Raw genomic sequence first — 13998 nt, 5'->3', positions numbered from 1 at the left:
GCTGCAATAGTGAAAGCCCACATGTGTAAGGTAGGGGAAACAGAAGCTCAGAGAGGTGCTGCGATGGCCCCAGGCTATCCAACGTGGAGGACCTAGTGGGATAGGTGGGGCAGAGCTGAGTAAGGGGGCACGCAGAGGCCTGGCCAGATGCCTAGCGTGGCAAATTGACTGGTTATACTCAGAGAACCAGGAGAGAGCAGGCAGCCACATCCTGGGCCATTGGCCACCACTACCTGCAGGCCAGCCATTCAGAGCAGAGTGGCGGTGCTTGGGGCACATAGATGGTGGGGCCGGCCCTTTCCAAGCTCTAAGGGAGATGTGTGCATGTGGGCTTTCCACTGCAGTAGGCCGAGGCTGGGCACACCATGTTGCAGGGGCCAGTCTGCCAGCAGCCACCCAAAAGCCTGCTGTGGCATCTGCACACATGGGAGAAGTACAGCCCATGATGGGAGCCCAGGGCCCCAAACACTCAGTAAGTTTTTTCCTGACAGGCTTTATAGGGGTGGGTTCATAACTAAGGGGCATACGTAAGTCAGATGTTCATAACCCAGGGACTGCCTGCATACAAAGCAGAACAAACAGATTCAACAATTTCTACATGTACAATTCAGTGGCATTGATTACATTCTTCAAGTTGTGCAACTATTCTCACCTTATTTTCCAAATTGTTCCTTCACATTAACTTAAACTCACTGCCTCCTAAGTTTCCTATCTAATCTTTTGAGTTTCTGTTGTCAGTTTGATCCCATATAGGTAGCTCTTAAAAGAGCACAATATTTTTTACTAATTTAGTCCTTACTTTTTTAACTAGTATGTTGCTTGTCTTTTAGAAAAAGACATGAAAAACTCAGGTGGGGTTGCTCAAAGGGTTAAATATGAATGTATAAAATACACCTATCACTCAGATCTTGGTTTCCAATACCATTCTCCAACAAAAAAAAACCAGAAATCCCTGGAGAACTGGCAGATTCTAGAACTGGGCAGAGAATGTGCAAGATGGGCCTGGAACATCTTGTAGTGCCAGAAAGTTAAAATGTGCTCAAAAACAACAACAAAAAACCTACATTGACATATGTTAAAGGGATACATGAACCAACTGAGTGAGCTTCCAATGGCCAAAGTTGGAATAATTTGAGCAACACAATAAATAAAGTATGTTGGACTGTAGCCCAAAGTATAAAACAAATATCTACGGGTCCATAGTGATAGAAACAGATGACTGAATAAGTAAATGGGAGAGAAGAGACAAATCTCCCTTGCAGAAGCATCCCAAATGATATAGGTAGGTATCTGCTCTCAAGGAGGGGAAGCATTAACTCCCCACTCCTTAAGTGTAGACTGTGTGTAGTGGCTTCCTTCCAAAGAGTACAGTATGGAAATGGAGGAAAAAGTAACTTTACAATGGAGAAACTTACAAATACTACTCCAGTCAGGTTATCAAGATTAACATCACCAGTGATAAAGTCATGTTGATAGCATGACTTGCTACAATGTGATGAGAATGGCTCTTTACCTCTGTGGCTTTCCTCCCAAAAACCTGTAACCCCAGCCTAATCATGACAAAAACATCAGAAAAATACCAAAAAAAAAAGAACATCCTACAAAATAGTGGCCAATAGTCCTCAGAACACTCAAAGTCATCAAAAAACAAGAAAAGTCTGAGAAACTGTCACTGCCAAGAGAAGCCTAAGGAGACATGACAACCAGGTGTAATGTGGTGTCCTGGGTGGGATCCTGGGTGAGGGCATTAGGTAAAAACTAAGGAAATCTGAATAAACTATGGATTGGAGTTAATAATACTGTATCAATATTGGTTCATTAACTACAACAATGTACCATACTAAAGAAAGATGTTAAAATAATAGGGAAACTGGGTGAGGAAATACATGGGAACTCTCAGTACCATCTGCAATTTTTCTCTAAATATAATATTGTTCCTAAAAAGTAAAATTTATTTTTTCAAAAAATGAATGTATGTGATAGCAATTCCACTCCTGTACCCGAGAGAAATAAAAACATACGTCCACACTAAAATTAATACATTAATGTTCATTAACAGCATTATTAAAAATAGCCAAAAAGTAGAAAACGCAAATGTCCATAAATGGATAAACAAAATGTGGTATATCCATACAGTGGGATACTATTCGGCCATAAGAAGGAATGAAGTACTGATACATGCTACAACATGGACGAACCTTTAAATCATTACTGTAAGTGAAAAAAGCCAGTTGCAAAAGGTGCATAAGGTCCCATATTGTATGATCCCCCTTACACAAAATGTTCAGAATAGGCAAATCCATACAGACAGAAAACAGACTGGTGGTTGCCTGGGGCTGAATGAAGGAAGGGATGTGGAGTAACTGCTAATGGGCAAGGGGTTTCTTTTTGGGGTGATGAAAATGTTCTAAAATTAATTCTGGTGATACTTGTTCAATTCCATGAATATACTAAAACTCACTGAATCGTACACTTTAACTGCATAAATTATACAGTATGTGAATTATATTTCAATACAGCTGTTATAAATAAATGAAGGTACGTGAACATGCTTTGAAAACCAACTCCTGCCACACAGATCTAAAGCAGTAATACTTAAGTACTCAAATCCAGTAAACAAATAAGGTAGGGAGTCACCTTGAACTGTGCTTATAATTCTTTCCATTAAGTACCTGCCTGATGTGTGTCTGGGTAGGTGTATGTGTGTGAGTGTTCTGTCAGAGGTGAGGCGAGGGAGGATCTCCTACATTATTTGCCTAAACTATCATCAAGTGAGGTGGCTTTTTTCAGATGAGGTGGCTATAGGTGGGTTTACACAGCTAATACACAAGCAAAGCTTAATCAGGCCTAACTTCAATTCAAAAATCCAGTGCTATTCCCATTACAACTGCACCAAATCCAAGCTGGCCTACCTAGAAGAGTACATCACAGCCTTAACCTCACATATCACGAGCAAAGAATACAGCACAACTTTCCTCATGATCTATGTACCAACAAATGTGTTTGATAATTCTCCCCAGGGACATAAGACATACTAGCAGCCAGGCCTCTCAGGAACTTACCTAGCTTGCTGTGTGCTCAGACTCTGGATGCAAAGAATATCTATCTATATTCAGCATGTTACATTTCTAAAAATGAACACTAACTTTTCCCACAAAAGCCTAATTCTGGGTTTGGGCAAGGCTTATCTGCCTCACCAGAGGGCAAATGGGCATTTTCCCGATAGCTGAGAAGAAAATATTTGTATTTTTTAAATGTATTTAATTTGTTGCTGTTGTCATTAAGAACACACACAGAAGGTACAAAAATTCAACAATTTCTACTTGTACAATTCAGTGACATTGATAATATTCTTCATGTTGTACAACCATTCTCACCCTCCATTTCCAAATTGTTCCTTTTCCATTAACCATAAACTCACTGCCCCCTAAGTCTTCTATCTAATCTTTCGAGTCGATGTTGTCAATTTGATTCCATGTAGATAATTCTTAAAAGAGTACAATGCTCAAGGCAACATCCTTTATTAGTTAAGCTAAACTCTTATTTGGTTTAAAGAAGACTCAAGGGAATATTTTTTGCTTAACATTTAAAAATTATCTCAGGGCAATAGATTTGGGGGTTCACCCAGCCACCATGGCACCAGAAAGTCTTGAGTCCATGACAACTTGAAATTACGTTCTAAATTTTTCCCCCTTTTGACCAGGATTCTTCTATACAGTCTTTGATCAAAATGCTCAGTAATGGTAGCCAGGCATCATTCAGTTCTTTTGGTCTCATGGCAAATGAGACAGTTGTTACGTACACAATTAGCCAAACATTCCATTTTCTCCTTCTATTCCTGACTTTCTTCCTTCCTGTGTTGCTCCAAGTGCATAGAGGCCAATTGTTGTACCTTGGGTGGCCACTTAAAAGCTTTTAAGACCCCAGGCAAACGCAATGGACTAGGATGTAAAACAGAAGCACTAAACACAATTATTAGGCCAATTACCTGGGATGTCCCATGAAACTATGAACCTCCAAACTAAGAAACTAAATCCCATGAGGTATGTGGTTGTACATATACAGCCTCAGCAGCTGCTCTTTTTGTTGTTATTGTTGTCATTGTAAATATATCACACAACATTTGCCAACTAACTTTTTAGAGGTATACAACTTATTGACAACAATTATATTAATTGGCTGCACAAACCTTACCCTTAATCAATGCTATTTTTCCATCACCATAAATCAAAACTCAGTGCTCCATAAGCAGTAACCCTGCCTTACTCCCTCACTCCTGCCCCTAAAAAAACTAATAGATTTTGGTTCTATATATTTGCCTGCACTTGTCTTTTTATATAAGTAAGTCATACAAAATTTGTCCTTTTGCGATGGACTTATTTCACTTAGCATGTCTTCAAGTTCCATCCATGTTGTAGCATGTATCAAGACTTCATTTCTTTTTTTCTGGCTGAGTAATATTCCACTGCATGTATATACCACATTTTATTCATCCATTCATCCACTGAGGGACATTTCGGGTTGTTTCCACCTTTTGGCTATTGTGAATAACGCTGCAATGAACACTGGTGTACCTGTCTGTTTGCATCACTGCTTTCAAGTTCCTTGGGTATATTCCTAACAGTGGAATTGCTGGGTCATATGGTAGTTCTATTTTTAGCTTTTTGAGAACTGCCACACTGTTTTCTGCAATGGCTGCACCATTTTACATTCCTATCAGCAATGTTTAAGAATTCCAATTTCCCTATATTCTCACCAATATTTGTTATCCTCTGTTTTTTTAATCTTAGCCATCCTAGAGGGAGTGAAATGGTATCTCACTCTGGTTTTGATTTGCATCTCTCTGATGGCTAATGACATTGAGCATCTTTTAATGTGTTTGGTGGCCATCTGAATATCCTCTTTGGTGAAATGTCTGGAAATATATTTTTTAACATTCTTCCATCTCCCCTCTTGCCCTCTACCCCTAGTAATGCTCTCCCAATCAACCATAACTCCTATGGTCTCTCACCAAGCTTAGCCACCCTGACCCTTTGTGTTCCTGGGGATTAGATCTGAAAAGGAACCTTGGCCCACCTAGGGCCTATCTTCTCAAGACAGCCTTTCCCCTGAGACCAACCCTAGAAAAATTCTGCCTCTGGCACCCATCTCACATGTGTATGCATGTGCAGATGTGGATGAGAACAAGAGAAAAAGAAAATAAAAATACAGGACCTAATTCCACCTTAATTTCTAGGTCTAAGGAATTAAACATTTGCATTATTTGTTGTAAACTATTCTATCTTTAATCATAGACATCTAAGAACATGAATCAAAAATACAGTGAAGTTTGTACAATGATGTAAAAATGCAATGCTTGTTAGCAATATAAATCTGTTTGTTCAACAGGGTAAGCTCTTTGCATTCCTGGTACATCGTTAAACCCACCAAACCAAACCCATTGCCGTCAAGTCAATTCCAACTCATAGCAACCCTATAAGCCACAGCAGAACTGCCCAGTAGGGTTTCCAAGGAGCGGCTGGTGGATTCAAACTACCTAACTTTTGGTTAGCAGCCATAGATCTTAACCATCACAGAGGCTTGATAAATGTTAGTTGTTGGTAACAAAAAAAGCTGTCATTATCTAGTGACAAATATTAAATAAATATCAGCAGCCTCTTCCCATGGGGTTAAAATAAAGATCACACTCATTCACTGAAAAAATATTTTTAAAGTGCCTACTACATGCCACTATGAGTAACCCTGCTGGTATCTGAAACATCGGTGAAAGCCTGACTGGGGTTGATTTAACAGAAAATGAGCCTCTCAATCTAACCACCAGTTTCAGAAAATGCAGGGGTCAGAGGAACATGTTAAATCACACCACAGGGGTACATCCAGCAAACGTCTAGAGTGTGGGAAATTCTACAGGGCAAATGACTTGGTTTTTACAACAAATATGTTGCAAGAAAAAAAATTTTTTTTTTTAAGAGGGAGGGGAACCCATAGACTGAAAGAGTTAAGAGACAATCAACCAAATGCAATGTGTGGACCTTATTTGGACCCTGAATCAATCAAACCAAGTGTAAAAATTTTAGATAACCAGGGAAATGTTGAATGCTAACTGGATATTTGGAGACATTTATTTGAACGTATGAAGGAATTTTGTTAATGTTTTGCATGTGATGATTATGTGTATTATGGTTATATATATTTTAACAGAGTCCTTTTTTTTATCTTTTACATACATGCTGACATATTTACAGATGAAATGCTACAATGTCTAGGATTTGCTTCAAATAATCTAGAGAAGGGAATATAAATGAAACTAGATTAGCCATGTGTTAATAATTGTTGAAGCTGAATGATAGGAAGGTAAAACCAAACAAAAAAAAACCAGTTGCCATCGAGTTGATTCCAACTCACGGCAACCCCATGTGTGCAGAGTAGAACTGTGCTCCATAGGGTTTCGAGGTTGTGACCTTTTTGAAGCAGGTTGCCAGGCCTTTCTCCTGAGGCACCTCTGGGTGGGTCTGAACTGTCCATTTTTTGGTTAGTAGTCAAGTCACCCAGGGATCCTGATAAGTAGATAAGGGTTCATTATACTATTCTCTCAACTTTTATATAGCTTTAAATTTTTCCATAATACAAAATTAGACAATATATGAATAAATAAGACTGGATGGGAAGAAAGGAACTAGAGACAGAATATAGTCAATTTTATCAAGTTTTTAGGAGAAATGAGGCAATAACTTCCAAACTGAAGAGAGAAATGGTAAAAAGGGAGGATACATTTTAGCATAGAAGAAATAATTGTATGTTTGCATGCTGAAGAGTATGATCCTCTGAAGAGGGGAAACTGATAATGCAGGAGACAGTACAACATTTTGGTCTGGAACTCCTCCGACTATGTCCATTGCTTGGCTCCAGTCCTGATGCTTGCTATTGCTCACGAAAAAAAACAAAAAAGGCAGGTCCCATTTCTGAGCACTCTTATCGGTTTTACTGAGGTGATAGTCAGACAGGTAGCAAATCCTTGGAACTGGAAATATCAGAATAGAGGCAGGGCAACCACTTGGCAGGGATGTTGGCATCAAACACGGGGTGGATGGTTGAACTAGGTTTCACTTCTCTTTCAATCTTCAGTTTTCCAGTTCTACTCAGAATATTAAAAGCAACTTGCAGCCAGCCCACAATCTGTTGTACGGTAGTAAGTCACATCACCAAGAGGACCTTAGTTTCTTCATCCATGAATTCACAAGTGTACAGAGGTAAGGATAATATTTACACTAGTGCAGTAGTTTCCAACCTTTTCATCATACCCCAACATGGTGTTATAAAAACATGGTCCTCAAGTTTTAAAATTGGTTGTCAAATAAATTAACTGATCTGAATAACTTTCTTTATGGCTCAAAAAAAAAAAAAAACAAGACAAATGTCCAAAATGAAATAATATTCATAATATATAAATATGCAAAAATTCCTACAAGTTCAAAAGAAAAAGATGAACATATCAAATAAGCTAGGTGGGGAGGGGAGACTTGGGTAAAGAATGTGAACAGGCAATACCAAACTAACTTGAAAACATATTCTACTGCGTTAGTCTAAATAACATTTACATCAGAATAGCAGAGATTACAAAAATTGATAATGCTTACTGTTGGTGAAGTTATGCGGATATGGGCACTGTCATGGATTGAATTGTGTCCCCCCAAAACATCTGTCAACTTAGCTGGGCCATGAGTCCTAGTATTGTGTGATTGTCCACCATTTTATGTGATTTCCCTATGTGTTGTAAATCCTATGACTATTATGAAATGAGATAGATTACTGACAGTTATACTGATGAGATATACAAGTTTAGATAGTGTTTTAAACCAATCTCTTTGAGATATAAAAGAGAGAAGCGAGCAGAAAGACAGGGGAACCTCATACCACCAAGAAAGCAGCACCAGGAGCAGACCACATCCTTTGGACCTGAGGTTTCTGTGCTGAGATGCTTCCAGACCAAGGGAAGACTGATGACAAGGACCTTCGTCCAGGGCTGACAGAGAGATAAAGTCTTCCTTTGGAGCTGGTGCCCTGAATTCGGACTTTTAGCCTACTGGACTGTGAGAGAATAAAATTCTCTTTGTTAAAGCCATCCACTTGAGGTGGATGACTAAGACAGGCACTCACATACTATTGGGGAGAATATAAATTTGCATAAACTTTCTGGAAGGCAGTCTTGCAGTGTGAGTCAAAATTACACGTTTCTATAGCAATTTGACCTAGGAATTTTACCTCTATAATTTATCTTTGGTTAATATAAGCGGTACATAAAGATATCCACTCACACTAGAATTTATATTGGAAAAAAATTAAAACTATACAATTTAATACTTAGAATTGGTTAAATAAGTTATATACATATAAAGAAAATAGAGCAAATTTTTTTTAATTCTTAAATACAGGGGTGGGTATGTGGGTGAACTTTTTTCCGTTCTTTTCAACTATTCTGTGTGTTACAGAATTTTCATAACAAAAAAGTTTGGGGAGAATTAGATATATGGCATATAACCAAAACCAAACCAAACCCGGACCATAGTGTAACAGGCATTAAAGACATTAGATTTATTTTTACTGTACTAGGTTTCATTGCCTGTATTACCATGTTCCTTTAGAGACCCAACATCCTGGAAAGAAGACTCTTGGGTAACCATCTACTGCTTCCTTCCCCTCCTTCCACATACTTGATCACAGATGACTGAACATGAAGTGGACACCTGATCCAACACAGCCACTCTACTGGCTTACCAGCAACCTGTGATACCTGTAGCCTGGCTTGAATAGAGGAGCCAGCCTACTAGATTTCCTCTCCTGACAACTGGACCTAAAATACAGAAACTACAATAAGTCAAAGGAGCCCTGGTGGCACATTGGTTAAGCACTCAGCTGCTAACCAAAAGGTCAGAGGTTCAAACCCACCAGCCCCTCCGCAGGAGAAAGATGTGGCAGTATGCTTCCGTGAAGATTTCAAAACAACGTTGCTGTCAAGTCGATTCTGACTCATGGTAACACTATAGGACAGAGTAGAACTGTCCCACAGGATTTCCAAGAAGCAGCTGGTAGATTCGAACTATCTTTCTTTTGGGTAGCAGCCGAGCTTATAATCATAGTCTTGGAAACCCTATGGGGCAGTTCTACTCTGTCCCATATGTTCACTATTATTCCGAATCTACTCAACAGCAATGGGTTTCGTTTGGTTGCTTTGTAATAAGTCAGTAACGGATATGGAGCTGAAAGATTATAATGTTAGGGTTGGCAGCAATGTGCAAGATAAAGAAGCAGGGGAGACAGGAAAGTGAGCAAATGTGGGAATGAGGAAGAGAAGGAGAGGGAGAATCTAAAGCAGATATGCAGAGAGAGGTACAGAGAGATCAGAGACTGTACATCTCCAGAGTTGGAAAGTTAGCCACCTTGGCTTCTATTAGCTTTCTTAACCCCAAAACCACATTACGTGAGGCCCAAATATGATTAGTTTCCTGTTCTTAGAGCCTGTGACATCTTAAATTAATTTTTTTTCTGAGCCCTAGGTGCCTGGGGATGGTATAGTGGGAGCAGGTGATATAGATAATTTAAGGCCTTTACAATCTACGAGGGAAACCCTGGTGGCATAGTGGATAGGAGTTTGACCATAGTGCCAGATGGCCAGCAGAGATGATTCTGATATCCCTACAACTTCTAAATTCATAAATCTGAATTGGTACTACAAAAGGCTAATTCAGATGAACACTTACCCAATTATATAGCAGCAATACACTAGGGATCCACTCCAGTTTTATCATTAATGCCACTTAGCTTTGAATACATCTACTCTAACCTACTTCCAAAAAAATCAGTCATTGAAAACTCTGTGGAGCACAGTTCTACTCTGACACACATGGAATTGCCATGAGTCAGAGTTCACTTGATGGCAACTGGACTGAAACTACTTTTTAAAGTATATTGATTTTTACTTATTTTCTGGGCAGCTACTTATTTACTGGCTAAAGGTTGAAGCAAGGATGTTCCTACACATTTGATCTGAGTCAGCTGTGGGAAATTTGCCAATAAGCGCTATTAAATATTTCCCAGGAAGGAAACTTTTAGTGTTTAAGCTGACTCAGGTGACTGGAGCACCCTAGGGTTTGCAGTGTGTGTGTAAGAAAAAATTAGGCGGAAACTGGCTACGGTATCAGAAGAAAATTACTGCGTCAGAAAATTTCTTACGAAAAGTACACATAAGTCTCCCCAAAGTAAAATTTTAGAATCAAAAAAGTGAAGGAGGTTCTACCTCATAGGCTGCATTGATATAAACCAACATTTAGCAAGCCTTTCACACTACACATCAGTATAAAAATGTAATCTCTGTTATGAACATTCCAACATCAATCTACTAGGACCAACAATAGTGGGTATACAACCAGTGACAAAAATGTCTACCCTCGAGGAGCTTCTACTCTAGAAGAGAAGGCCACAAAAGTAGAATTTTTCCTGGACAAGATGATCCCTGAGCTCAGTCCTGAAGGAGTTTGCTCTGGAAAAGTGGAGGCAGGAAAGCCAGGCATAAGGAATATGTGCAACGTAGTTCCTCTTCACAAGACAGGTTCCTGTGTTAAACAAGCTCAATGCTTAGAACTTGGATATACTGTACAAACACAATACAGTATAAACATAATGTATATTTCAGTTATTCAGAAATAAAGTTGTTATATAAAGGTAAGTTCTTGGGTAGAAGTATTAAAAAAAAAAAAGTATTAAGGCTAACATGGCGGAAAAAAAAAAAAAAAAGAACACTAGTCTAATGAGCCATTTCTGCCCCCATTTTTCAAAGCTGTCATTACCAGATTTTCCCTCTGTTTATGCTCCTACGACCCTAGATAGAAGGAGCCCTGGTGGTGCAGTGATTAAGCACTCATCTGCTAACTGAAAGGTCTGCAGTTCCAACCTACCAGCTGCTCTGTGGGGAAAAGATGTGGCAGTCCGCTTCTGTAAAGATTTACAGTCTTAGCAACCCTATGGGGCAGTTCTACTCTATTCTACAGGGTGGCTATGAGCTGAAATGGACTTCATGGCAACGGGTTTGTGGTTTTTTTTTTTTTTTTGGCCCTAGATCCAAGGCAGTGTTTTCTCTCTTCTCTTAATTCTTCAAAAACACACCCTTATCCTATCAAGCCCGCTATTCTGGAGATATGCTCATAGAAAAGCTATATGTCCTGAGGAAGAGTGGCCTTTGGGAAAAGATCTGTGGAAAAGAATTAAATATAGACTCTATTTCTGGCAAGTTTTTAAGAGGGAATCTGGAAACTAATTAGATAGAAAACCAATGGGCCAATAAAACCAAACCCACTGCCATCAAGTCGATTCCGACTCATTGCGACCCTGTAGGACAGAATAGAACTGCCCCATAGAGCTTCCAAGGAGCGTCTGGCGGATTGGAACTGCCAACCCTTTGGTTAGCAGCCGTAGCACTTAACCACTACGCCACCGGGGTTTCCAATGGGCCAATAAGCTCCTTAAATCTGAAAGATGCACATTTTGATCTGTTGAAATCCAAGAATGAAATCAATAAGGTTTTAGCAATTTAATTTACATTCCCCAGCTCCATTTTTTTTTAATGGGTGTTCTTTGGGATCACCTAAAGAACCAAGAAAGAGAGACGGCAGGATGGAGGGGTGGATGAAGCTAGCACTACCCCAAAAGCAGAAATGGGTGTCTGTTGAGGTGTTGATCGTGTGGGCATAGACAGGATTTCCACACCAGAAAATAAAGAAACAAGTTCAGGGCAGGTAACTTCTGTGGTCATTAAAGTTTGTGAACATATTTTTAATTCCTTGTCAGCTTCACTCAAAGAATCAGAAATAAACTGACTCTGCCATCGCAGCTCCTTCTCAAACGACCGTGACTACCCTCCTTTCAGAGCTGGAAACTTAAACCACCAGACAACTACAACGAACTTAAAACTTAAGGTCTATTAGGTCCAGGGCACTACTCCCAGGCATGATGGCAGATATACAAAACTCTAGACCTTGACCCTTGACAACCAGAATGCAAGACAGACATAAAAAATTACCATAACTGCTGGACAAAGTGCATTTACTATACAACCACAGGCACCCATGTGCCTAGAAAGGACAAAGTCACAGTTTCCACTGCTCTGGGAGCCAAAGAAAACTGACAGAACACACCCTGACCCTTCCTTCACAGGAACGGTCCTTCAGACCGGGTTGTAAACTGATCTGGGGGAAGGCTAGGCAAGCCAATGGCATAAAAGTTCATAAAGCAGTCATAAAAAAGTGGCATCTAACTACTAATACCTTGAAAGATAGCTGTGATAGCTATCAATTGGAAGGTACAGATAAATGCTCTTAAAAAAAATGGAAATAATAGGAGTTTTAAAAGAGTGGGTGGGTGCACAAAGAAATCTACCAGGATAGAATTTAGACTACTATACTGTCAAAACATGGCAAATTCTTTGGGCGCCAACGTTTCTCCTCTGGAAATGCGGCTCTTCTGGGAGTTAGGAATCCCCTTGTGTGTTCTCTGGGCACCTGCTCCAGCCCTGCAGTCTACACACTGCTGTCCACTCCCAGGGACAGGAAACAGCCCCTTCGGCCGCCCCCCTCCCCCCCCCCCGGCGCAGCCTCTGCCTCGGGGTACGGGTGGGCCCGCACTGCCGGGCTTGAGTCCCTGCTCTGTCACCCACTGACAGTGCCCTTGGGTAAACTGCTAGATTTCGGTTTTCTCATTCGTAAAATGGAAATGACAAGCACACAATTCTTGTAGAATTGTTGCCGAAAGACATTAGTCAATACATAATGTATGCGTTTTTGTAAGCACTTGCTCTTATGACTGGCATCGTCCAGTTAATTCATCGATCTGGATATCAAACTTCAGCCGGCACCGTCGTTGTGGATCTGCACCAACTGGGGCACACGCAACTCCAGTCAGTGTGCGTGGAGAAGCTGGTGTTGCCCCGGACACCTCCGACCACCGGCCCACACCGGTCCGGTCTCCGCGGTTCCAGCGGTAGGCTGCAGGCGGCTAGAGCAGATCAGAGGAAGGGGGAGTGGCTAGCGCCGTCGCCCATCCCGGGGAAAACAGAGGTCCTAACCCGCCTGGATCCTGCCACGGCGCCCGGGGCACAGGTGCGGGGCATCGGACCGTTTACCTGCCCAAAATCACCACACCGCCGTCCCGCGGCGAAGCCATACCGGACCTCCGTAGCCCACGTCCGCGGCTCCGAGACCTGCGGGCCCGGTACGAACCTAGCTCTCCCTAGGCGGCGGGCGGACCAGCGCTCCAGAGGGCAGGGCCCAAGTCGGAGGCCTCGCCCCTGACGCACAGGAACGACGAGAGTGTCCTCGATAGGCTGGGGTCTGGGTGGGCAGGCCACCAAGTCGGCAGGCGATTGGGCGGGACCGACGGCAGCACCTTCCGTCCCGGGCACACCGCCTGGATCGGCCGGCAGGGGCGGTGCTGCTGACTGGGAAACGGGCCACCTAGATTCAAAATTTGGGATGGACAGTGGAGAGACCAGAAACACTTCTGACAAAAACGTTTCTGGCGAGGGGAGTGGGGTCGACCAGCTGGCCGTTTGTGCAGCTGGTGAAGAAAGACAGCCAGAGCTTGGAGTTCTTCCGTTTCCTGGTGGACGGGACTTGCGCAGGCCCTAGGCTATGCTGAAAGTCCTGTCTTGCCAGGTTGGGAGAGCTGGCAAATACAAGTCCCCGGCTACCCATTTAACCCCGGAGGGCGCCATGGGAGAAAGGAATCTGCGCATGCCCAGAAGCCCTGGCTGCGGCTTGGAAGCGCCCTCTGGTCGCAGCTGGTGGAGGTCGGCCGGGCCCGGGATTTAGAGTCCAGCGCGGGTCTTGGATCATCCCGGTTCCTCTTATGAGACAGCCGTACCCACCCGGAAGGACTCCCGGGGAGGGATGGAGGGGGCCGGGCCACCAGCAGATACCGTTCCTCTCTTGCTTACCGCGCCTCGGAACT

The 13998-nt window shown here is 41.9% G+C and overlaps 1 protein-coding gene across 1 annotated transcript in view; it reads right to left on the bottom strand.

Annotated features, from left to right (window-relative positions):
* CRYL1 (crystallin lambda 1) overlaps positions 1-13324 on the bottom strand; it is a 229746-nt gene extending 216422 nt beyond the window's left edge. Inside the window, exon 1 of the mRNA XM_010593935.3 lies at positions 13172-13324. Coding sequence (XP_010592237.1) covers positions 13172-13212 — 41 coding nt within the window. The 5' untranslated portion in view covers positions 13213-13324. The remainder of the gene's footprint in view (positions 1-13171) is intronic.
* Between the last annotated feature and the right edge of the window lie 674 nt (positions 13325-13998).

Source organism: Loxodonta africana, chromosome 23 (assembly GCF_030014295.1).
Source record: "Loxodonta africana isolate mLoxAfr1 chromosome 23, mLoxAfr1.hap2, whole genome shotgun sequence".
NCBI lineage: Eukaryota > Metazoa > Chordata > Mammalia > Proboscidea > Elephantidae > Loxodonta > Loxodonta africana.
Note: the sequence above shows the minus strand (reverse complement) of the source record. Positions and strands in the feature narration are given on the sequence as shown.